Source organism: Talpa occidentalis, unplaced genomic scaffold (assembly GCF_014898055.3).
Source record: "Talpa occidentalis isolate TD23 unplaced genomic scaffold, MPIMG_talOcc4v2.1 talOcc4.9, whole genome shotgun sequence".
In the NCBI taxonomy this organism is placed as follows: Eukaryota; Metazoa; Chordata; class Mammalia; order Eulipotyphla; family Talpidae; genus Talpa; species Talpa occidentalis.
In genome coordinates this window covers 44,710,846-44,738,124 of record NW_023605305.1, presented here as the reverse complement: position 1 = coordinate 44,738,124, position 27,279 = coordinate 44,710,846, and the positions used below count along the sequence as shown (strand labels likewise).

At 32.9% G+C, this 27,279-nt stretch overlaps 1 protein-coding gene across 17 annotated transcripts in view; it reads left to right on the top strand.

Annotated features, from left to right (window-relative positions):
• Nucleotides 1–27,279, top strand: part of ADGRL2 (adhesion G protein-coupled receptor L2) — a 594,604-nt gene that overhangs the window by 518,552 nt on the left and 48,773 nt on the right. For all 17 annotated transcript variants that reach the window (XM_054691650.1, XM_054691649.1, XM_037501143.2 and 14 more), the window contains one exon: nt 22,470–22,579. In XM_054691650.1, coding sequence (XP_054547625.1) covers nt 22,470–22,579 — 110 coding nt within the window. The remainder of the gene's footprint in view (nt 1–22,469; nt 22,580–27,279) is intronic.

Genomic DNA, 27,279 nt, shown 5'->3' with positions numbered 1-27,279 from the left:
CATGCCCCCCTTTCTACAAATTATATTGATAGCAGCAGGCAAAGAAATTACAGTACCATTATAATGTGTATATTGTATTTCAGGGCTTTTTCTATCCCCTCCCATACCATCAGCAACAGTTGAGAGTCAGATAAACTTTTAATTCAGACTGTGGTAATGGTCAAAATATTAGTAATTATTATTCATTCTCTATTTTCTGTGTATTGCTTCTTTAAAAGTGTATAACCGAAACTATTAACTGATAATACCCTAAAAAATGAGAAATGAATTTTTTTCCTGAAATGATATGTATATTAATGCTTTTTAAAAATAATCACCATTGGAGTTTTTTTTGCTGCACTCTTTGAAGATAATTGTAGTTCAGTGTAAATATGAAGGAGTAATAACATTTTGAATTTATTAAAACAAACAAAAATTCAGCAACTGCTCCTGGAGTATTGATGAGTAAGTAAATTAGAATTTTGCTATCAGTATTGGGTTCTTTGAAGCAGTTGGGCACAATCTAGTCAGCCTCTTAAAGCAATGGGCTAAATGGTACCTCAGGTCCTCTTTCCATGTGGTTTATGACTGTCCCCTTGATTTAGAGTATACTTCATAACATATCCTTAAGTTTTTAGCACATTGACCTAGAGATAGGGAAATAATTAAGTATGTATGAACTAATTTTTCTCCAATGTTAAAAGGTTAATATGTATGGATAAGACCTATTTTTCAGAGTATTAATTCATACTCTCATGTGCATCAATGCATTCGTCAATACAAAGAGGTTCTATGAGTAATATGTACTGTTCTCAAGTATTAAATACAGCTAACCCACTTGGCGCAACAGACCTCTCCTGTCTCGCCCGCTGCTCCCCTCAGCAGTGTATTTCACTGGATCTGCCTGTTCTGCTCCCCACTCTGTTTCTGGTGAATCCTTTAAAAACCCTCCCCTCCCACACATCTGGCCTACACTCCAGTTCTTATATGCATAAATAAATAAAAATAATCTTTTAAAAACCGAATTTAATATGAATATGTACCTCAGTTTTCTCCCATGATAGGAAAGGTTTATTTTGTGCTATTTTTGAATTAAAAATAGCTCCACTCCCACCCTACCCTTTTTGTATTGAAATTGCCCCAGGGAAAGTATCTTAGTGCCCTCAACGTAGGGAACAAGCCTAGTTCCTTTAAAACTTTTAGCCAAAAATTTTAGCCAATTTATAGATAACAATTAACTAGACCCTCATAACAACATTAATCAGATTTCTTACTAAGTAAGTTACAGTGTATTTTTGGCTGTTATATTACATCTTTAAACTCCTTAAATTTTGGTGGGGAAGGAACAGGGCAGAAGTTTGACATCAGGGAAACTAAATTAGGTACAGGAGTATAATATAAAACAAATTAGGTACAGGAGTATACTTTACTAAGTATCAAAAAGATACATTTTTTTCTCATTGATATTGAAGACTTTCATTCTGTGTAGGCAGTTCAAAAAAGAATGTGTTAGGATTTTCAAGGATAAAATTCAAGAAAATGACATACAACGTTGTATAGATAAGAACAATTAGGTAATAACATTGTCACTGGGAGCTAGAAAATGAATTTAAAAAAATACATGATCTCAATTTATAAATGAGGAGTACAGTTCAGGGTTATTTATCCTAGGGGAAATCTGGCTTCTAGAACTTGGGAAATTTTGATTAGATCAAGTAAGTGACAAGATTTATTTCAGAGTATAGCTCTTTTCCATAAAAGATGAAAATGGACTCAAATACCTAGGAGCCAGATTATTTAATCCCATCCTATACACTATTCGATAGCTTTCCTCTCTTTGAATTTCTTTTTTTCTAATCCTATGTCTGTCCCAACCAATTTATTCAAAGTATAATAATTACATATTTTCAGCATTTGTAGCTCAACAGCATTCAAGAGGTCATTTCTTTTGTATGTGAGAATTTGAAGAAATATGTTATTGTATAGGTGTGTACACAGAATATGCATACACATTTTCTGTCCTATCTTATTATTATTATTTTTTTTACATTACAGACAATGCAGAGTGTGTGCTCCCAGCATGCAGTTAAACCTCAGGCTGCATGGAAAGGACCACATATGTCTTAGTCTGGCATAAGCAGAATGATCTTTCCCTGTCTCTCCACTAGCTGTTCTACTAGTTGGGGCACATAACAAGGGACCCTCTGTGGGAGAGGAAAAAACACAAGCTTCTGCTTCTGTTGAATAGCAGATTGTTAAACTGCAGAAGAACTTGGAATACATCATAGTCTGACTCCCTTTCTTTACACTAGGTGAATCCCCTGTCAGTGCATTCGTACACTTTGTTCATACTGCAGCATATGTATTCTCCTTATTTTTGAACCTCCTGGATGGACTGGAAGCATGAGATCACTCTTCTCACTTTGTGAACCTTTATAAAGGTTGAATCATTTGCCAAAAGGACTGTAGTGTCAAATTGTCTATACCAGGAACCTCTCTAATTTAATCTTTGTGGTGTGGAAAAAATATTCTTCAGTAACAGTTAATATTCTTAAATAATTCTGCTATCTAGATTTTTTAATATACTTCTGTTATTATTAAGTATACTGATAGGTTTTAAGAGTATGTAAAATATGTAAAGACAGGATACTAAAACACACACACCATTCCTTTGAAAACTGATTAAGATTGGAAACTCTCAGATTCTAATCAAGAAAATATATTAATGTGTAGTCACAGTTCTGCCAGTGTTCTGGCAGACTTCATGATTATAGATTTCACTGGGATATGCTCTCCTTGACATACAAACCCTCTCAAATTCTATCTTGATCCCTCTGTCTTCATGATGAAACTTTGTATCTAAGTCAGAGAGCTAATATGAAAAAGTTTGTTGCTTAATTTTTGTTTCCTGATCTCTTAACAGGTAATGATAAACTTTTTTCAAGTTTTATTGATTTGCCAATTATTTGCCTAATTAACAATGAAATTGAAACCTACCTTACTAAGATGTCCCTATCCCTGGCTTATAATTAGCATGTTTTAAGAGGCAAAGCTGAGGCCAATCTGTCTTTTCGCCCAACTTGATGTTTTGTGACATTTTAGGGATTATTGGTATTTTTAATTCTTGCATTATTATAAATGCTTTCTGATCAGGGATACACTTTTCTTGCTTAGCATTTTTATTCAGTGTCCCTGTTAACAGGCTCTTAGCCTGCCATTTCTGAGAAACTACATTCTTTCCTTTATCCTGTTTATTTCAAGTACTGTTATCTGTCTGTATTGTCAGGTTTATCACCCATTTGTCTATTAAGATGAAATGCATTTGGGGAAAAATAAATAACTCACATGCTGCTAACCCATCTTCTGTGTGTGAGGTACTTAGGTTATTTTTTGTTAGGTGATGGATTTCCACTAATTCTTCGCTCTTGGCTGAACTGTTTCAAGACAAATAACTGGATTATAAGCACTTCTCTTTGGCCAAGAATTTGAGAGGTTACTAGTATAGACTCTTGAACCTTCGCACAGCAATAAATAACCATTAAAGCTCTAATTGGTATATCTAATTGGACACATACTTTGCATGTCACTTACTGATGGGCATAAACCAAAACTCATTATAGGAAGGGGAGACTATTGGTAGTAATAAACATGAACCATATTAAACATTTACATTTAGTGTGCAAGAAAGACTAATAAATTATAAAATGACTTAGAAGACAAATCATCTAAATATCCCGTATGACCCTGCTTATCAAATGTAAAAACTATAAACAATGTCACATCAAAGATTCTGCCCTACAGGGTCCTCTGTTTCTCCTTTTCAAATGAAAATTAGTAAAATAATTTTACTAGGTAATGAAGACGTAGAATGCAAGTGTGAATTGCTGATTTTCACTGGTACTTCCTATTAATATGTGGTGTTTTGTCTTTATATTAATGTCCTTTGGTCAAGAAAGCCAGGGTCTTTATCCCTGTGGGCACTGCATTGCTGATCTTAAGTGTTTCCCTAGAATTATTTAGTGAAATTAAGAGGCTTGAATACTTCCTTAAGAGTTTGAATTTGATTTTATTTTCATACAAGTAGTGGTTAGATGAGGGAAAGGGAAATTAATTTTTAAAACAAAGTCATAACTCATTTCAACTTTATTTTGCTTCAGTTTTTATTTTTAGAAGTTGTCTTTATTTTTGAAACTAAAGTGGGAATGTGAAAAAAATAAAAGTGAATATGAGCATTCTTTTGACATAAATTTCAGAATTCTATAATTATCTTTTCATAGTGCTTTTTCATAGTCCTAGGTGTTGCTAATTTTAGCTTTATCATTTGATTGATGTCTCTTATAGATGACAATGATATTTCTAGTACATTCATTTTCATATTCCCTGTATTTTTTTAGTTACAACATTCCCTACTGATACTAAACTAATGGTTTCTATTTACAAAGTTAACTTCAACAAATTAATTGACAGAAAACAAGTCTAGATTTAGACATATCACTAAAATGTACTAGATGATCAGGTGTTAATTCACTAACTAAAGCTACTAGATGTGCTTATGCAAAACTAATTTTGAAAACAAAGTACATCATTTTGTGTAACTAGTTTGATTTGTTTTGGTGCTGTTTGCTGTTTTGGTGCTTATTTTCCCTTTGGATTTATTTTCCTGGTTCTTTTTCCCCACCAAAACCTCATAGGCAAAATGCTACTGAAATGTAATATAATGGTAATTTCTATCAGTATAAAAAAGGAAGAATAATTTATGAACTGTAGCTTCATTTAAGAATTTGGAATTGTTTTCATATGTAGCACAACTTCATATTGGTGTCTTTATCAAGCAAATTGATACATTAATTGAAGTTGTAGGATGAAAATATGTCTACTTATGTTTTTCTTTCTAAAATGTTTATTATTTAATACATTCTATTATGTAATAAATAATACTGAAAATAATTTTGAATGAAATCAGTTTATTGATATTTATAAGTAAATTTTCAGAAGTGCATGTTTTTATTTGATAAGGAAAACTTCTCTAGTCATTGTTTACTCCAAATCCTTATTTTCTTAACTAGTAGTTTAGAAGCTCTGCTTTGCTATCTCATAAGCAGGGTAGCAGTTGTGAGTCACTGTACTCATGACTAATTTTACTAGATGAAGAGAGAAAAAGACTTGATTTTAAATTATTTAGAAACACCTTAAAACTGTCATTTATTATGACCATATTAATTTTTTCATATATCACAATGAAATCGCAAGCTTGGGCTATATTGACAACAATAGTAATAATAAAAACAGCAGTATCAGTTCTTTGCATTATATAAGCATAAGGATTGTGGTTTCTTATAATTACATTTTTGAAAATATTTCACTGATTTATATTTGTCATACGTATTTTTATAACTTTTTTTACTTTACTGTATATTTCCTTTAAATATGTGATTGCAATTTAGTTATAGTTTTTATTGCTGTTTGCAAAGAAAAATCTGGTTGTGAAGAAATACAAAATGAATGATACTGTAATCTTAATATTTATTTTGCATAAATCAAGTACACCATGTAAAACATGTCACAGTTCTCCTGTGTCTTCACATGCCATATGCTGTTAAAGAAAACGTGATTTTAGAGCTCAACTAAACACATTCCCCAGTTGTCACAAATGAGTGTCACTTACTTCAAGTTGTTTTCCAGACCACGATTCTGTCATTGTTACTGAACTCACCTATAATTTGTGAAAATATTACTTTTTTTCCTAAAGGCAGTTTGCCATGAAGCTAATGAATCTTAAAACATCAGTCTTTTCTAAGATACTGTTAGAGCACCTAACAACATGTTCACAGGCTTATATGATTTTGTGAAATTTGCTGAAGAATATTTAAGCACAATCTTTTAAGGTTTTTGAATTCGTTCTCTGCCTCTCTGTTACACTTTCTCTCATTTATGGTTGGAAGAGAATTGCTAAGAGCATGCTGGGATTCTGATAAGTGGAGTTCAATTGGTGGTAAATTCAGTTTTGGTTTAGTGATTTTTTTTTTTTTTTAAAGGAGGTTTGCAGACACTCATGTTATTGCTAGCTATTCTGGTGAAGAAATGGCCTTTAGAAATACTCTTTTTACTCATTTTACTGCCTTATAGCTCATGACAAAAATGTGTAAGGGCAGATGTCATATTACAATTTGAATATGTCCTATGGCACCTGAAATATGTGGCAAGTGGTAGAGAAATAGTGTTTGAAATGTGTGGAGCTAGAAGCTAATCTGTGGAATCATTAAATGTGTAGAACAGTAAATGGGAGATTTTGGTTCTCATAGATAGCTAATCAAAAAATACGTACTTTCCTATATATTCTTGGTGGAAAACATGTAGTACGGGGAGAATAAAATAAATGTAGTGTTTGCAATTACTGGTGTACTGTGCTTCCCCTGCTTCTAGTGAGTGTCATATAAAGCAGAGTTTATCGGAATACATGTTTGTGAGGCACAGACTATAGCAATTCATCAAACGTGAATATTGAAGATGTTATAGGTGCATAGTTTATGTATAATAAAACCAAATTTTCATCAGCTGTTCTAAAGGAAAGGCAAAATTGTAGAAAGTGACACTATAAAATTGTTATATAAAAAGGCACTTGTAGAGGGCCTCCCCGGTGGCGCAGCAGTAGAGCGCTGGGTTGCAAAGCTGCCTGCGGCCTCTGTAGCGTAGGTACAATCCCCGGCCAACGGGTGAGGGTCCCACATGGCGCGGCAGACCTCTCCTGCCGCCCGCTGCTCCCCTCAGCAGTGTACTTGGTCACTCTGCCTGCTCTGCTCTCCCCTCTGGCTCTGGTGAATTCTCTCACTCTCCCGCGCTCTGACTGTACCCAGTGCTTATATAAATAAATAAATAAATCTTTAAAAAAAAAAAAAAAAAGGGGGGCAATTGCAGAATATGATTTATTTATTTATTTATGGTTTATTTATTTTAATTTATTAAAATGTTATTTAGTTTTCTGGGTTTTGTTACTTGTATTACTTGTTGATTTTTTAAAACTTTATTATGATTTGTTTTCTAAATGCCTTCATTTTGGCACCTGATTTTCTTGTAATTTTTCTGTTTTTTCCTTAAAGGAGTCCCCCTGAGTTTGATGTTTTAAACTTCACAAAATTTGAACCCTCTTATTATTTTTAAATTTATAACAGAGTTGATATTTATATATCACGATATTTCATTGTACATTCTTACATTTTATTTTATTGTGTCTCCCTTTTATTCTAATGACTTAGGATTTGGGAGAAAAAAGTGAAAAATTAAGAACTTACAAGTCAATTTATTTATTTATTAAGAAGTGTTAATTAAGTAGATAAATGAGAAAACATTCTTTTAGTAGAAGATTTGAGGTTGAAAAACCCATTTTCACAGTTTATAATATAGTCTTGGTGTAAAATCTTATAATATAGATTAAACTAAGAAAATATTAAACTAAGATTTTAGAGAAGACTTTAAGAAACTATTGACATACTAATGGACTCTGCTTTTGTACTTTCTTCCCTCTCTTTCCATTTCCCCATTCTTGGAAGTTTTTTTTTACTATCACTTCAGTCCTTACTCCCATTACAATTTTTGTGTGGACAAAAGTACTTAAGTTACTTTTTTTAGTTATATTTGTAGGGTATATATGTAAGATCTGTTATCAGAAAATTTATATAAATGAAAATACTTTTTGTTATTACTCTTGGAACTTAAGGAAACAATTCAGCCAGAGGAGGCAAGAGAATGCATGTTGATTTTTTTCTGGGACATACTATAATTTGTATTTTTTCCCCATACATTAAATTATCTTTTGACTCCGCCCTATGATTTCCTCATTGCTAATTCATGTAATTCTGTATATAATGTAAAAGAATGTTTATAAGTAACTTTTGCAATTAATTTGTGGGTTGTTATGTGAATAATAGATACCTTTTAAAATATATACTATAAGCAGGTATGTGCAATAGATAGATAATGGTCATTACAAATATACTATCTGATAAGTTGATTTTGGACCTTTATATGCTCATTGCCATTTATTTCAACTCTTTATGAGTAGACCTTTATTAAGCTGTGATGATTACTGAATATGAAATGTAACCAAGATTATTTTTTATTCAAATATAATTTAAATATTCATCAAAGGGAAGTTATGCTTGAGACTGACAGAGACTATTAACATCAAAAAGTATAATTAACTGCATTGGGTATCATGAAGCAGAGTTAGCCAAATAGCCGAGAGGTCTAATTGCTCTGAGTTTGAGAAGCAATGGTTTTATTTTATGCTGTAGCTGTGGAATTAATAGTAATGTGGTTTCCTATGTGGGCCAATTAAAAGCTGCCTGTTAAGGTTCATTGCTCTATAGGAAACTCATTGAATATCGCTTAGTAAACAGGATTGACATGTCGCTTTGTACAAGAAGATAAAATACAATAAAAACCATGAAAATGAGAAGTAGTATTAAAAGAGCTGTTTTTGAAAGCAGTTCATTTAACTCTTTAAAATTACAGCATTGTAGTTGGTGGCTGTTGTGGTATGCCCTTCAGCATCAGGCTTGCTTTCCACCAGCTGCCAACGGAGTTGCCTGCTCTTGGGCTCACAGTGAGTTGCTGCCCAGGAACTGCCATAGGCTGAAGGGATCTTAAACCCTTTTTCCCAGAGGCAATGCTCAGTGAATGCCCCAGTACAAAGGCTTGGCCTCCTCATCTAAAAATGCTTCATTTTTAGATATTTCTGAAGTGCTTTCCCAACTACAGAGCTCCCTCCCGGGAGGAATTTGCTGGGCCTTAGTTGCAACTGCATTGGACCTCTCTCACTCTTCTGTCTACTTTCCTCCTGGCTTCAGTGATAGTTCTAAGTGTGCCTTAAGCTTCTCAGTGATTGCCGACTCAAAGTCCTTACCCTGTCACCCAACTTAAGAAAGGTGCTAACATTAAATATAAATTCAAGTACTGTTAATACTTTCGGTTACATACATTATGGGAATCTGGCAATTAAAAACTGAAATAAATTTAAAGTGATAAAATTTTCCAACTCAGGTATAAAAATGGCATTTTACATTTTTTTTTTTATAGACACGTTTTTGTTTTATTTATTTATTTGTTTGTTTTTTGTTTATACATGCACTGGGTACAGTCAGAAGCACAGGAGGGTAAGAGAATTCACCAGAGCCAGAGCAGGGAGCAGAGCAGGCAGAAGGACTGAAGTACACTGCTGAGGAGAGCAGCGGGCGGCAGGAGAGGTCTGCACGCCATGTGGGACCTTCCTCCAGTGGCTGGGGAGCAGCCGGGGATCGAACTGGAGCCGCAGAGGCTGCGGGCAGCTTCGCAACCCCGCGCTCAACCGCTGCGCCACTGGGGAGGCCCGGCATTTTACATTTTAAAGTTTATCTTGTAGCTCTTTTTCTTTAGTAAAGGTAAAAACTCTGATCTGTGTAACTCTGTTAATGAGTTTTTTAATTGAATACAAAATGAAAGCACTACTAAGTGAACCTAAAAGATTTTGCCATGCCAGGGCTGTTGAGATTTCCAAGTGGGCAAATGCCCTGATGGCATTTTGACATTAATGAGGTTGTTGAAATGGGAAAAGTTGAAGGGTCAAAGATAAGAGCAGTGGCAAGGTCTGGTGTTTCTGTTTTTTAGTAATGACATATCAAATACATGTAATAAATTGAGCATGATTCCTAGCATGCAATATGTAATGTTTAAGTGTTCTACTCTGTTTTGAATTTTTTTTAATTAAAATAATTCTAAGGGCCTCCCCGGTGGTGCAGCGGTTGAGCGCTGGGTTGTGAAGCTGCCCGCAGCCTCTGCAGCGCTGGTTCGATCCCCGGCTGCTCCCCGGCCACCAGAGGAGGGTCCCACATGGCGTGCAGACCTCTCCTGCCGCCCGCTGCTCCCCTCAGCAGTGTACCTCGGTCCTTCTGCCTGCTCTGCTCCCTGCTCTGGCTCTGGTGAATTCTCTCACCCTCCCACGCTTCTGACTGTACCCAGTGCTTGTATGAATAAATAAATAAATAAATAAATAATAAATAAATAAAATAAAATAAATCTTTAAAAAAAAATAAAATAATTCTAAGACCCTCTAGCTAGAAAATACACAATTTTACCCCTTTTAAATTAAGATAATCGGGCCTCCCCGGTGGTGCATCGGTTGAGCGCTGGGTTGCGAAGCTGCCCGCAGCCTCTCAGCGCAGGTTCAATCCCCGGCTGCTCCCCTGCCACTGGAGGAGGGTCCCGCATGGCGCGCAGACCTCTCCTGCCGCCGGCTCCTCCCCTCAGCAGTGTACTTCGGTCCTTCTGCCTGCTCTGCTCCCTGCTCTGGCTCTGGTGAATTCTCTCACCCTCCCGCGCTTCTGACTGTACCCAATGCTTGTATAAATAAATAAAAAATAAATCTTGGGGGAAAAAAAAAATAAATTAAGATAATCTCAGATTTTAGTTATAACTTGTAAAACATAAAAATCTTAAAATACCTTATTATATTTTAATGTGTGTAGTACAGTGAGGTATATATTGTTTTTTTAAACTCTGAGATGTAAAGTTTTTTTCCTAGTAATTTATTATTTAACTTGCTTACTCTGTTTATATCTGTGGCCTAAGAGGGGACATTAGCTTTTAGTAGGACGGTGTTGCCACTTCACAGCACACAGCCCTGTACTCCCAAGCCTGTACATGATGTTAGAGGCATTTAAAGCTCTTGAGCCTAACATTTTATGGGTCACGAGGAACTGAGCCTTTCAGGCAAGTTACTGATAGGAAGCTAATTTAGGCTAGGTGTATAATAGAGAGTGGAAGTTGTCTGCCTTCATTATAATTTTCAAAAACTTATACTCACCACTTAAATTGTATAAGGTAGAAACGTTTTAACTTTGCTTATATTATATGATTATGAAACTTTGCATGGCTTCTGATACTTATCATTCATTGATTTATGCTACCAAATAATTGCACACTAATGTGCCAGTCTAAAACTTTTTATGAACTGGCATGAATATATGCATATTTACAAGCTTACAGGCTGATGCTTATGGAATTAATACATTTTAGGATAAGGAACAACATTATGAACTGCTTGTGATTCAGAGATTCTTAAAACTAACCCCTTAAAGATGCAGTCTGGTGAAGAAGATGAATTATGAACAGAAATTACTATAATACCAAATCTTTCAGCACAGTAAATTTGCAAACATGGATGAAGAAGGGAAAATAATATAATGAATGTTGAGGGAATACTGAGGAGATCTGTTATGACTTCTGTCCTCATCCTTTGAAATTTTTTTCTATAATGTGCTGCCTTACTTTCTACTTCCTTTTGGGCATTGAGAATTCTCTTGTATTTAGGCTAAAGAGGAAAGACCTTTTATAGATTTTTGTTCTTATATTTCTCACAGTTATGTAAGAGTACTATAAAACTACTATATTTAAAAAATTGAGGGCCTCCCTGGTGGTGCAAGGGATTAAGTCTCAGCACTATCAAGCTCTGGGCAGCCACTGCAGCAAGAGTCCGATCCCCTGGCTGGCCAGGGAACTAACTCTTAGGGCGCAGCAGACCTCTCCTGTTTTGCCTGTTGCTCCTCTCAGCAGTGCATTTCAGTCAGTCCACTTGTTCTGCTCCCCGTTCTGTCTCTGGTGAATCCTCTCACCCACTGCACCTCTGGACTGCACCCCAGCTCTTGTATGCATAAGTAAATAAATCTTTAAAAAAATAAAATAAAAATAAAAAATTGCTTAAATCCTAATGTCAATATGGAAAATATCACTTAGGGTGGTAAGCCCTTCATATATAATGCATTTGCTCCTTTTATAACAGGACAGTAATATATAAATTTATATTCATTTATTATTTTTTGCATAAATATTGCCCGAATGTGGTACATTTAGTGTATTACTATGCTTCCAGAACTGCAAATATTTCTATACCTAGAATAGCAACTGATAGTGTCTTTGGGTGCTGTTTTCAGTGCCAGAATCACAGGTGGATGTAAAATTTTCCTTCCATTCTCCCTCCCTCTCTTTTTTCCCTTCCTGCTTCCCTTCCTTCCTACCTATGTATCCATCTATCTTTTTAAGGATAATTTTTTGCTTTTGTGACTGGGATATAGTAAGAGGACACTTTTCCTTCATCTCTGTGTTTTTTTTTAAAGCATACTTTGTAAGATACTGAAACCTGAATGCTTATGAGTGAGTGTTAAGTTATCCAGAATGCTATCAGCAATACCTTGTTGCTTCGTTATCAGCTACTTCCTGCTGTCAGCTTGGCACTTACTTCAATAGAAACGGATTTGCATCAAATGTAATGTCTTATTATATACAGCTAACATGGGGTTTTTAATTGTGAAAACACATGAGACTCCTAAAGTGATAGTCAATTTGATAAAAGGATTAGATTATGAATATTTTGTCATAATTAAAGATCAGTTCTGATTTATCAGAAGTAAGCCAGTGAAATTTGCCATGTATTTATCAGTCAGGTGAGACTCCATTAATTTTGAGTGAGTATGAACCACAAAGTATCCATCTCTTTATAAATCTCTGGTGAATTTGATTATTTATATTCAGATTATGAGTATTAAGGATTGTTTTAGCCTTCCACACCTGCTCTTACTACTACTAGGTATGACCCAAGAGTCTGTGGTTCCAGCTTTCTGTCTTTTTTGTTTTTCAGCTCTTGTCTTACAGAAGAGTTAGGTAAACATCTATACAAGATTTCTGCAGTTTTTATAAAGGACATAACTAGTATTTATCAACAGGATATTTTGAGTTGTTCCTTTTGTGAAAATTCCTGACTAAAATATAGAAGAAGGTGAATTCCAATTTAGAAAGTGTTCATTGAGGGAGCACTTTTTACAGTGAACAGGACTAGTAATTCTAATGAATTTTAAAGAAGCTACCAATATCCGACTGGATATATAAAACTAGCATCCTTCCTGAACGTTCACTGTATAGACCTCTATCGTAAAGTACCCAGCAGTATTTACTAGTATTTAGAAAAGAATATAAACAAAAACAAGGAATTTATAGCTTCATTCTAAACAGAGAGGCTATTTGGTGAGCTTAATGACAACTAAAATGCAAAATATAGATGTGCCACAAAGAAAATTATAATTAATTGCCAAAATAATTACATAGACAGTTCCTGCCATAGGGAAAAGACATCGATCACTTCAGGTTTGGGTAATCAAAAGAACTGAATACCATTTTGCTTGCATAGTTTATGTGTTGACTTTCTTTGTACCTCCTCTTGACTGATGGGACTGTAAGTGTGTGCTTCTCTCTCTTATCCAAGTATACAATGAGGAGTTGCTAGTCCTAGGTATCTGTAGAAAGGGCACCACTGAATGCTGAAAGACTGTCCTCAGAAAAATAGCCTAGCGACATAAGCTCTGAAAATGCTCTACCTCAGAGACATAATATGTTTCAAATAGATCTTCACATTAAGGAAGAAATAGTTCAAGATGTGTACACTGATAGTAATTTCTGTCTGAATTCAGTTTAAATCCATCTTTCTAGGTTATGAAGAACAATGTAAGGGAAGCATAGATAACAGATTTGTTGGGGGCACAAAGTTAAAACTAGGTAGCTAATGGAAAAGATTCATGGCTTTCAGAATTATCAGATAGCATTTTGTTTTCAGATTGTGTTTTCACTTAGTTGACCCTTTGAAGAAATATTAACTCTGTGTATTTCCTTGAGTCCCATCATTAATCTGTTAATTCTGTTTATATTATTAAGATGTTTATATTATTATAAACATGCTTACTTCTCCTTTACACAAGGCATTCCTACATATTTGTCTGTGAATATAACACATTTTATTACTTAACAATTTTCTAAGTTCCATGAGGAAAACGAATTACTTTAAAATAAAAACAATAATAAAAAAGTGTATTTAGATGAAAAAATAAGTTTGATAAGGCAATAATAGTCCTGCTAGTTATGAAAGGTTTTAGTACCAAAAGTACTCACTTTGGGTAAAGTGTGTTCTTGCCTCTTAATAAAAGAAAACTAAGCACTTAAAATTGTTATGCTTATTTAATTTAATTAAAATGTAAAACTTCAAATTGATTAAATAATTCAACAAGTAGTTTTATTTTGTCATAGTTTTGCATAGATGGGGGGATGTGGGAGGCTATACTACCAAAAAGTTTTAAGCTTTTATTTCTATGCTTTCAGTTTGATTTGTATAGGAAGTTCTGTGAACAGTTGTTGCTGTGCTGTTACAAAGTATGAAACCTTGAATAGAGGAAATTAGGTTAGATATCAATTGGACAAGAAATCCATTCGCTTTATATATATGGAGATTTACAATACTAACCAAATGACACTCCGTCAGGCAATTTGGGATTTAAAAAATATTTATGGCATAATTTTCCTGTTTATCAAAATCATATCCAAAACAAGGGAGTAATCTTTAAGGTGAATTTAAAATAGCAACGGAAATCTAATTTACTCAGTTTTGCCCTCTAAAACTCCTTTTAGTTGTAAGTTCTTTTGCATTATTTCAAACTCTAATCCTCTGAGCGGGTAATTAACGGACCAGAAAAGCCATTTGTGGAAAAGAAGAGCCATAAGGGTGAAAATATTTCTTTGCTGAATGATCTTTGAGAAGTAAATAATTACAAAAGGAAAAAGATTTGGGATGACCAATCTAAATCTGAGGATAATTAGAAGGAAGAGAGTATAAGAATCGAAATGCTTGGCATGTGCAACAATTCTCATATCATAACAAGACTAATTAAATATTTAGAAACCAAAAATCCCCTCACAATTTCAAGAAAAATAACCCACGACAAAAGGGTCTGTAACTTTGCAGATAATTAGCAAGGGTTATAGGAAGGAAAAACATCACAGATTGGCTCCAAGGCTCTGCAAGGTCATGTCTTATTACGATGTGTCTTTTATATGGTCTGGTAACAAGTTTCTTGCTAATTTAATCTAACTAGGGCATCCCATAGCGATTTCCCATTTCCCTTGTTAAAAATGTGGTAGTTTCTGCAAGTGCAAACTGTTGTAGGTTAACATTTTTATAAATAATTGCTCCTAATTGATACAGGTCATAATAATTTTTTGAATTATTAAAAGCAGAGGTCTTGGAAATTTGGACACAGAAGCAATATTTTTTAAATATTTCAAATTTTATAGTTTTTATCCCCACTTAAATTACCTTGTTCCTTTCATTAAGTAGTTAGACCTGATGACCCTGTGAATGAAACTTAGTCTCAGTGGCATGCTTTGTAAATAAATACTTCTTATTTTGCTAATAAAAGCAAGCACATTTATGTTGAATGTGCATTTCTGCAAACAAGAGATTTTGTACTGGATTAATAAGGCTCTGAGTGAGTCAAGCCTAATTTGCATTAAACTGACCCCAAGGTCCAGTAAAAACTGCAAGGAATTTCAAAGGTTTCTAATACATAAAAAGTTGTTTCTAGCAAACCAGCATTGCCTTTTCAAAGTGCTTATTTTAGTAATTAATGTAGAATTTCTGAGGAAAATTATTGTTTCTGAGATGCAAATTAATGGTAAATATAAATTCTTCTCACAATACTTTACTCATACAAAATGATTGTGGAGGCTGTAGCTTTTTGAACTTCCAGTTTTAACATACTGATAAATGGGATAGCAGCCTTTTGGATAAAAGCTTAATAAAAGTGTTTTCCCATCAAGTTTTTGTTGAACTGCTGATACAGGTTGCCTGATTTTTGTTCATTTATTGACTTTGTTTCTGTTGCATGCTAGACACTTTTTTAGCCAGATATATTTGTGTTTGTTTATATATAGATAGGACAGAAATATATTTTTAAGTGATCAGTTGGCCCTTATTTACTTTATTCAAATATAATTATAAATGTTAAGATGTACTTTATAAAAACCCAGTATTATAGGGCCTCCCCTGGTGGCGCAGTGGTTGAGCGCTGGGCTGCGAGGCTGCCCACAGCCTCTGCAGCGCCGGTTTGTTCCCTGGCCACCGGCGAGGATCCCACCAAAAAAAAAAAAAAAAAAAAAAAAGTATTATATTTAAAATTTTTGAAAATACTGGTATATAGAAAACAATTAGAAATGCTAGATCTTTTTTTCAAATTATGTATCCACAAAGTACGATATTCTAGCATATTTTCCTTGAGATTAGTAACTTGATTTCAGTAATCCACCTTTACTTCAATGATTTCAAACACTTTACATATAATATTCTGTGATGCTTACAGTATGATATTCTAACTTGCCTAAAAAAACTAAATATAATATGATGGATAGAAATCTTCTAGACTGCAAAAAATTATTAAATAAATTATGAGAACACAGTTATGTGACAAATGGGAACATTACTATAGAACACCTCTTTTTTACCATATTAATTACACACCATTTAGCTTCCTAATGTTATGTTTACCTAGCAATTAGTTAGACTTACAAATCATCATTAATAAATATTTAAAGAAAGCAGGACTCACTTTCCTTAGCTCTGCAGAATAGAAGTTTAAATGATAAAAGAGCATTTCATTATACCAAAAAAAAAAAGGTTTGATTTAACATTCAACTCTATTTCCCTCTTTGATCTGTGAGGATGATTGTAACCTTGCATCTTGGAGAGCAACTTCTTTTCACCCCCTGGGTTTATTTGATTACTTTGCTTCAGCAAATCTATTTGCAATGGAATCTACCTGTTCATGTTGTAAGGTCATCTACTATAGGTATAAAACGTATTCCAAATTCTGACTGAAATGTACAGGGATTCTAGCACCTAGAGTACTAGGTTCCTAGGAATTGTTGGCATATGAAGAAATGTTTTGGAAGCTGAAGTTTACTTTCTTTTTCCTACTTCCCCTTAAATAGATCTACCTCCCAAGTGTTGTATTATTGATTTTCATGGTACAAAACTATGTCCAAATTGACAGAGTTCTCTATGAATCAGGTACTGCTGATTGAAGCAGAATTGGATGTCTGGTATTTATTTTCTCCTAACTGTGTTTATTTATGAGCTGAAATAGCCAGGTTAACCATTCATCATTATTTCATTCATTCAAACACAATTACTAAACTTCTGTTATGTGCCAGGCTTATAAACACCTCCAGTAAGAATTTATAGGTTAACAATTTACTTTTTCCATATTCCCTTTATTTTTTGTCTTTTGTGGTAAAGTTTATAAAATTTTTAAAGCTTAGGCACTTGAATGAAATTTGCTTATAACATGCTTTTTTTTTTAAGTAATTGAGACTCAAGAATGAATATCACTTCTATTCTATTAATTAGAGAACAGATTCATTTACAATAAATCAACTGTAGATATTCTTTTCATTTAGAATATGTAATGTGCCTGTGGATGTAGCTTAAAATCTTCCAGGATACTCCTGTGAATTTTCTGCTTATGGTTGGCATTTTAGAAAGGAGTATCATTACACGATATTCTAGTATCTTGAAAATTTTTATTTCATTTCCAAAAAAGTGAGCAGTTTTAACAAAGACAGAAGGTAATTCAGAAAACAGATGTAATATTGCTGATAATTTATAATTGAATTTAAAAAATAAAAGATTCCTCTAAGAGACTGAGATTGTTGAAGCAATTATCACTGAACATATAGACTCAGAATGGGACTAATTCTAGAGGACTCCAAATTTCAGCAAACTTTAATTTTTAGTTTCTGTCATGATATGCTCAACATTTCTGTTGAAAGCTAGAGTATTTGTTCAAGTCGGTAGATTTTGCATTTTTAATCTTCCTTAGTACTGTGGTGAATAATGGCCCCTGGCAGGAGATAATGAAATTTTCTTAATTTATATTTTCAAGCAGAAGCTTCAATTGAAAATGGCATCCTATGGCCCGGAGACATAGCTCTAGTGCAAGTTTCAGGGGAGATGCAATAATAATGCAGTGCCATCGAGACGAGGAATGATGGGACAGTGAAGAAGTAATTTAAGGAAGAAAAGAGAATGTACCAAAGCTTTATTGTAGCATATCTAATGATCTGCTGAAGATTCCCAATGGTTTTTGGAGCATGACTGGAGAAACTAATGTTATCTTGCCAAAACAGAAGCCCCTGCTTAATCAGCAGAACAAGACTATTGATTAAAACACCTCTCACAATAGATTACACATGGAATCTCATCTCCATACTTTGCACTTGGTAAAGTGTAATAATGAGCATAAGATAATCAAAAGAAGAGTAAAAGCAATTTGTTGGGCATTGTACAATTCAAGATTAGCGTTGGAAAGGAAACAAATTTGCATGAATAGTTCGGCCTGTGTTTAAAGCTATACACAGGAAGTCATGCACAGTGTAGGGACTACTTTGGAATAAAACATGCTGTGCAGTTAAGGTTTGCAAATCCATGTCCATTTTATGTAAGGGACTACTTACTATTGTTAATGCTTTTGTTGTTGGCAGTAATTCATATTTGTTGGTGTATTTGCAAAGATTTTGCCTGAATTATCCCATTTAACAATAAAGACAAACTTCTAAAATAAGGTATTATGCTTTACAGATGAGAAAGCTAAATTTGAAAGGCTCAATACATTGTTTATGCACACACAGTTAAGTGTCAGCCGAGCTGGAACTTAATTCTAAAGCCTCTGCTTTTAAACAATAATCTTTATTTTTTTCTTCTTTGTGTAAATTCTGACAGCTTTACTGTCCTTAAATATTATACTTTTAATTTTGCTCATATATACATATGTTAGTGTTCCCTTATGCATCAGAAATAAATTTATAAACTATGAGCTTCAAAATATTCAATTTTATTATCCTTTTTGAGACATACTATGGTTTTTATTCCTGAATAGACTTTCTCCCCCTTAGAAAGGAGTTTTAAAATAATTTTTTAAATTCCAGATTTTTGTTACATTTAAAGCAACTTTATGGCCTGTAAAGCAGGATTTAATATCTTTTTTGTTTTGGTTCATGGTGTAAGTTTTATGAAGGTTTATGTCACAAATAAGACTTTTATTCTGATATTTGAGCTTAATGTTACAGAACATTTATTTTTTAATTTATTTTAGTTACATTTGGAATTTTAGGATGTTTGACATGCTTTATATATTTAGATTCAAGAAAATTAGTAGAACTATTAATGAGATAAGAAGTTGCAACCTAAGGCAATGTATAGAAAGTATATCGGTCATATTTTGATACTGATTTTAATCCAGTGATGTGAAATAATAATTAGCCTTTAGTTTAGGGAGCGCATTGTGAGAACCAGTGCCTTAACTGTCCTCACTCATCTGTGCATATTCACAAATGTAAAAAGTAATATCAGTTATTTAAAAGTTAAGGTGTTTAAGATATATCTAGTATGCATTTTTATTGCAAATGAACAACAAATATATTTCCTTCAAATTTTGATCATAGCTTTACTCATTTAAAAGCCCTCATTCTTTTCTGTCTTGTTTTCACTCATTCAATTTTCATGCGTAACATCTGAGAAAAGTGTAGTTTGACATAATGAATCCATGTACTACCAAAAAACACTGATGCTTTGATTGTTAAGACAATTAAATAGAATCAAATCTTTACTGATAAATCTTTTGCTGTTGGGTGAAGAGAGAGAAAATCATAGCAGGAACTATGCCCAAGGCTGAAAATACAAATGCCTTTCCTTGACTTAGCTGTGCCTTTTCATTTTCATTAAAATAAAACTTGAAGCAATGCAGTTCAAAGAATTTATTTTGCTTCTGTTGCAAATTGTTTTCACTATTCTTAAATGATACTAGCTTATAATTTTACCATATTAGTTTGTATTGGTACAGGTATTTTCAGACTCATCTTAGTACTAACAGGTCACATTGGGTATTTCCTCTTCCACCCTTGTGTCCCCACATTTACTGTATTTGGAAACCAAGGACTACTTGATCCATTCATAAAGGAATGTACATAGTCTATGTTTTTGTTCTCATCAGTTGGTCCTCTAAAAGCTTAGTTTTTCTTTTTTATGAATCAAAACGCTGGTATGCAAATCTAATATTATTATGCTTTTCAAAATTGTTTTCCCCTTCTTGTTAGCTGTTTCTTATTTTAGCCCCCCAATTCTATAATTTTTCTCAAGATTAATTTCTTACCCTTGCAGAAAAGGAATATTTAATATCGTGGAACATCATGAATTCAAGAAATCTATATGATTTTATTTGTAGGAACTCCATTGAGTCCTCTTCTATTTTATTTAAGACTGTAGACCTAGAATTTATAATTTTTGCTGTCAAAAGTAAAAAATTTTGTGCAATATGATTACTAAAAGTAATAAAAATTATGTGGTTGATATAAGTTATGGTCATTATTTTTAAATAATTTTGAAGTCTTAAAATTCTGGTCAGATGCATAATACAAAGTTGTTGAGAATAAAATAAATATGAGCAATTTTTTTTTTATTTTATGGCAATGGTCTTTAAGAAAGCAAGTGTAATGACAGCAAGAATGCTTACATATATAATTGTATGCATCTTGGAAACATATGGTGACATTGAAAAATATAAAATGAAATATATTTTAAATACTTATTTAAAGCCATTTATTCATCTAATCTTCCAGTGGAAAAATTAAATAATTTTCAGTATATTCTTTATTTTGAAAAAATATATAAATTCTTAAATCCTCTGAGCTAGAGCCTCCTTCACTTTGGTCAAAAGTACTTAACTCTCTCCATCCATTTCAACCTTGAATTCAGTTCCCTTTCTTTCCCACTTATTCCTGAATTAGTGATATGATGAAGTATATGAAAAACTTACTCATAAATCAGATTGTTATTTCATGTAATTTCAATCATGAATACATTGTTGATACATATTAAAACCATTTGAAGCATGGCAGAGTTTTTGTTGTGACTGCAAAGTATATACAAAGTGAGTATAGTATAAAAGGTATATCACAGAAGTGAAGATTTCTTTGTTTCTGAAAGGTACCAGGATGAAATAAAGGGAGCACCCTTGTAGGTATGAATAAATACAAGGAAGGATATAAAAGGGCTTTTGTTTTCAGTGGGAACTGATTAGTGGTTGAGAATTTCTGGGAGATCAAGAAACTTAAATAGAACTCTCTTTTTGCTGCAAATTTAAGAAAGTATAGCATTATTTGAAACATATATTGACCTATTGAGAAATAGTAAATCCACCTATTTTTAAAATGATAGGATATAAAAGTGGTTCTATGATTAATGTTAAAATAATTCATTTACACTTAATGGAGAACCATAAGGAAATTTCTTCAAATGATTGACCCAGTTTAAGAGAAATACAGAATGAGAGAAAAACATGATGTGTAAGAATGTGACACTACAACATTTACATTATCCATGCTCTTGAAAATTATTTTGTATGCTATTTTTTAAAATATGCATATGGTATTACAGATCAATCATGGTAAGTTATCCCCTCTTTAACGTGATTCTCCTTCCACTGTCTCCTTAGGTAGTTGTACTTCAAATTGGGCTGCTTTTCCTTCTTTCTTTTGCTATTTTATAGTCCATCTTTTCCATACCTGATAGACTATCTTGTATTCAAATTTTTAAATGAATTTAACTATAATGCTCTTTTTCTGTTTTCTTAGCCTTCTTAAATTTATGTACTACCTCTTGATTTGTGTATTAGTATTTATGTACTAATAAAATCCTGCAAAGTTTATATTCCATTGGGTTGTTAGAAAGGCACATTATAAAGAAAATGGCTCTTGCCTTTACAGAACTTACAGAAAGATATTTGTACAAATTCATAGAAATTAAATATTATCTTGCCTGGAATTCTGCCTTCATTCTAATAATCTTGATATGTTTCTGACAGTAGTAATACATAGGGCATTCTAAGCATTATGTTAGTGTCATTCATTTTAATGTCGTATTTTAGGGTACTAATGTAGAACAACTGAGGCTCATAGTCATACCATACTGATAGAATAAATGCATTGATCTATGAAAATAGCAAGACTAACAAAAATGCTTGGACGTTTAGCCAGGCACTGTGCTGAATGCTTTAAATGCATTCATTGTTCATGCAGGCCATAGGAGGGAAGGTGTGACCTGTTAATATAGTATCTAGAATTCAAGCTGTCCATATTACTTATAGTAGAAAACACAAATCTGATTTAGAGGAGAAGCTTAAAAACCTGACTCCACCTTTGTGTTAATACATTATCAAAACTTCCAAGCTATTAAATTTAAGATTCTTTTTCTCTTTAGTCACAACACCATTTCCATTTCTTAAGTATGGTTAGTATACTGGTAAGTTTTGTGTTGCATATGCATATGGCAAAAATTCCAATTAAAATGAATAAGAGAACTGATAGCTATTTTCTTTTTACTTGGAGTTAATATTTAGTGTAACCCATAACACAGAAATAGTACAACATAAAGAAAATAGACTTTTGTTGCTTTAATAACATAGAGCGATCTAAATCAGTTGAGTTTTTAATATTATATACTACTTTCTTGAAGAAAGTATGAATCAACTCTGTAATGTTTATATAGTAAAAATAAATGGTATGTTACCCAGATTTGATTTCTTTTCCAGGTGCAACAACCGAACACAATGTATAGTAGTTACTGGGTCAGATGTATTTCCTGATCCATGTCCTGGAACATACAAATATCTTGAAGTCCAGTATGAATGTGTCCCTTACAGTAAGTATGAAGTTTATATTTTTCTCTTTCTCCAGCATTCCTCATTGATGCTGAAAGACTACACATGTGAAAGAAGCATATGTTTATGGCCTACAAACCATTATGCATGCAGAGCACTAACAGACTTGAGCCTCCAATTAGCTTCATGAAGTGTGGAAGGAAGCCATAGTGTGATGCTGGCCAAGTGTCTGTCTGTGTTCTTAAGTGTTTGGCTTTTAAGGCTAGTGTTTTTCCAGAAAACAAACTTGAATTAGCTATTCAATAGGGCAGATAGAAATCTGTACTTTTGCCCAATACCAGTTGCTGACAAATTGGTTTGGCTCACAGTTTTCTAAAGAAGGAATTGACTTCAGTTTTAATCGTGAGCTACTTGAATGGCTACCTGCTGCTGTGGTAACTTTAGTGCCTGGTAAAAGCTACCATTACAGTAACTGAGGCCAGTGGTTTTGGTCCCAAAGGGAGCATTTCTTTACCAGATTCAGTGGTGAAGTTTTACAATAAATAAAATATACCAGAATCTTATATATACTTCTATTTTAAATTTTGCAACATTCATTTTTGTAAGATCCTCTAGAGTGATACTTAAAATTCATTTGGAAATTTTATAATTAAGCTTCAATCTATGTTCTAATTCTGTGTAGTTTTCCTCCTATTCTCAGTTCATACTTCTAAATTGTATTCTATACTTTGAATTTAAAAAAAAAGTTTAGAAACTGAAAGTTTTAGTATGTTTTCCAATTTTCATAAGCTAGTTTTTATGATAGTGTTCTTATCTTTTTAAATTAAAAAGAAATGTGCCACGTCTCTTTAATTCCTAGGCATTTGAATTAAAACTCGTTTGGTGTCAGTTTTATTAATTTAAGAGTTATTGTACACCCCTCTTAAAAAAATGGATTTACTAAATAATGAATTTGCTTTTTCCAGAACCTCAAAAGAGCTCTTGTTTTGATAGAATCCTATGTCCAGAGTATCAATATCTCTAAAACCAGAAGGATGAATTTTTATAGATATATATCCAATATGGTAGTAATACATTCTTACCTAACCTGTGAAGGCACTGTCTCTCTCTCTCTCTGCCCATAGTTTTCATAAATTGGCTTTTTGTGGAGGATCAGTTAAAGGCCAAACACAGATTATCTTTTCTTTTTTATCCTTGCTCTGTAGAGTTCCGGTGAAATGGATGCTTTTTTATGTTTTTTCAGTATTTTCTATACCATTTGTAGGATTGGAAACCTACTGAGTGCACTGATATTATATCATTTCTCCTGTGTGTAGTGTTGGTGGCTTACATAATCACTCTTCGAGTGCCACTAGAGGAACATTGTATTCTTTTAAGCTAACGAAAATTTTGTTCCGTAAAATCACTTTCACCTGAATTTAGCGTGGTTTCTGTCCTCAAATTAGAAAAGGAATACAGCATCCATTCCCAAAGGGAGGAATCAGGCAGAGCTGCCAAGAATTGTATCTTTCAGGAACCAGTGCCTGTAACCTAGTCTATAGACCAAGAACAGTGTTAAGAAATATTATTTTCAGACTTAATAAGTTATTTCTTGTGCTGTTTAAGAAAGAAATATGTGGATATCTTCTGGAACATCTAACTTTCAAAATTTTACTTTTTCAGTTCTCCAGAAGTTTTGTACATTGTGCACTAAACTTGCAAATAGCTATACTCAGAGAAGTATTTGTTCTTTTTAGTTTTTGTCCTTAACAACGAAAGAAAAAACCCAGTAATTAATTTCCTGTTACCTTTCTAGATGTTTGCACGAGGCAGAAATAAGTCTATGGCTTTTTAAAACTACTCCTTGTTAAATTATACAAGTAATAATAATTCCTATATACTGTACAGTAGTGACACACTATAAATTACATGATTTTTACTAATTAAAATTTAAAAGAGGATCTTATAGATTGTTCTGATCAGTAGGATTGAATGCTTCCTTATCCGTTACTCCATTTACCTCTTTTTTTATTTCTTTGTACTCCTGTTCATGATACCCATCCCTTATACTTGCTTTGGTTTTAAGCCTCTAGTTTTACTTTTCCCTTGTTTAATAGTGTTTATGTATTTAGTAACACTTGCATATGCCTTTTACACTTAGTTGGTAAAAATTGCACCATCAGATAATATTTATGTATCTTGCTACCTGTCTTGATGCCATTTCAACCCAGAGCAATTTATCCAGAAGCTTCTATATCCCAAACAGTTTCCTCTTGTTTTGAACAATTTCAGAAACTTTCCATGATTATTGAAAAGATATAATAATTTTGCTCAGTAGAGTCCATTAGAAATGCTGTTGTTTGTTTTACTTTTAATGTTTATAGACAGGGCACATGTATTAAATGTGATATTTATACTTGCCCAGATAATGTTTGTGTCACTAGTATATGTGAACAAGGCATCCTACATCCTTTATTATTAACAGAAATTTTAGTAATTTGAATATGTACACTTAAAAGAAGTCATAAGGCTTTGTAGAATAAAGGAGAGTGATAAGATTGGAACTTCCTATCCTACAGGCAAAATTTGGTTCTGGTTTTTGTAACCTCTTATTTCAAATTATCATAAATTTATAAAAATTATACAATAATTTTAGTAAATTTAATTTGATGAGGGGAAAAATGACCATTCTTATTGATGAAACCATTACTATAAATAAAGATTATCTTATTCAAAATGAAATAGTGTGTCACTTCAGATACAGAGTATGTAGGCTGTAGTTTGTTTGAGTCAATTTCTTGTCTTGCATATTCATATAGTTCTCCACTGACGTTAGTAGTCATGTACTTATGTTTGGTCTATAGAATAGTAAATGTAAAGTCTCTTAAGACAAGTTGCAGTAAATAGTTGGCATGTTTGAAAGAATGCTAATTTCATTCATTTTATTATATTTTTTGTATTCTGGGTTTGTAGAAGTTTGAATGACTTGATACCTATATCTGCCTTTGGTTTTTCATAAAAATCATAATGTAAACTCTTTTGAATATTTATATCCATCAGAGAGTTCATTTAATTTTTTATATTGGGTGTTACTTTTTAGTTTTTATTAGAATTATAATTTCCACACAATTTATATTTATTTTATTTAATGTAGGTGATACCAGTTAAATCACAAACAAATAAGGACCTCCCTATTTAATATTTTGCTCAGTAACTGCACAATCACTTTAGTGTATTGGATAATAAAACCCCCAACCATTTTCAGTTAATGAAAAATAAAATGTATTTTCTGCATCCTTTATTGGACTTGTTTTTAAGTTCCATTTTCAATGAGTAGCATTTCAAAATGTATTATTCCCATCATTTACATTTGATTGATTTATTTTAGTAAAATCATCCTTTCCCTCCCTAAAATAAAAATACAACCATATAGAAATACAGTTTGGGCAGTCACCATACTAATGATTTCTCTTATCCTCATTTTTCCACCAATGCCCTTTCGTTATTGATCTAAGCAGGTATAATACTGCTCCTCACTGAGGAGTTAATTTTAGGACCAGTGGTTTATAAACAAGAATTTTTTCATGTCAGTACATTGAATTTCTTCTTTTTGCTGGATGTAGTCAGAATCACACATTATAGAGCAAGTATGTTTCCTGAAAGTGGTTGAATAGACCATGTTGGATGGGGGTGGTGGTGTGACTTAATGCAGGAGGTTATATGCTGTTCCTATGGCAAAAATATTTGTGTGATAATGTTTTTCCCTAAGGTATTTCAGGAGGTCAGTATTTAATCTTGATGAATTATGTGATTTTTAAAAATTAATCAAGCTGCGACATCTTAATGAAATGTGCAACTACAGTATCTTTGAGTAATCAGTTTGGAGATATAGTATTAGCACACCCTAATGAATTTTAATAAGGGAAGAGGGAGAAGCACAGACATTAATCTGGTCACTTTATGAAATTCAGGCAACATACTTCATAGTCTACATACAATTTAAAATAGTGTTTTATGGTTTGTAATTATTTGCATACTATTTACTGGCAAAAATCTTACGTAGCACCCTTCCTTACTGTATAATGTATTTCTTCAAACTTCTTGGAGGGAGGATTTTTTTTCTTATATAACTCTACTAATCAGGTTTGTTTTATGAAAGCATTTACCTTTTATGGGGTCTGTGGAGTCAAGGTATTTGCTTTGAATGCTTGGTATGATTGCTGTTGCATGCTAGCTTGCTTTCTGTGTAAGTTGATGATGGTAGACAATGTCATAATAAGCTAACCACAATTCTTTCTTCCTTTTTCTCCTTGCCTACTGTGCTTGCTTTTCCTTGTATGTATTTTGCTTACTTTTTTTAATAGAATTAGTATTAGAATTTTGAGATATGTGATAGCATATTTAATAAAAATTTTATAATATAAAGATTATATAAACCTAAATAACTAAAGTTATTAATTTTTAGTGGGGAAAAAAAGCCATGCCTTACCCCACATTTCAAAATCCCTGTTGGGGAGGGGGAGGAGATTTTTATATTCCTGAGGAGGCATTTTTTAATGTAAAGATCGATTTTTCTAAAGGTAGACAGTAATAGAAAAATAATTGAAATATATACTGAGATGCATAAGTATCTATTTCTTCTAACAAATATATTTGAAAAAATGTTAAACTGTAATTATATTGATACTCATTAATTTGACCTAAACTTCAAAAATGAGTTGTCATATTTATATTTACCTTTTATGCTTATCTAATGCAGTCA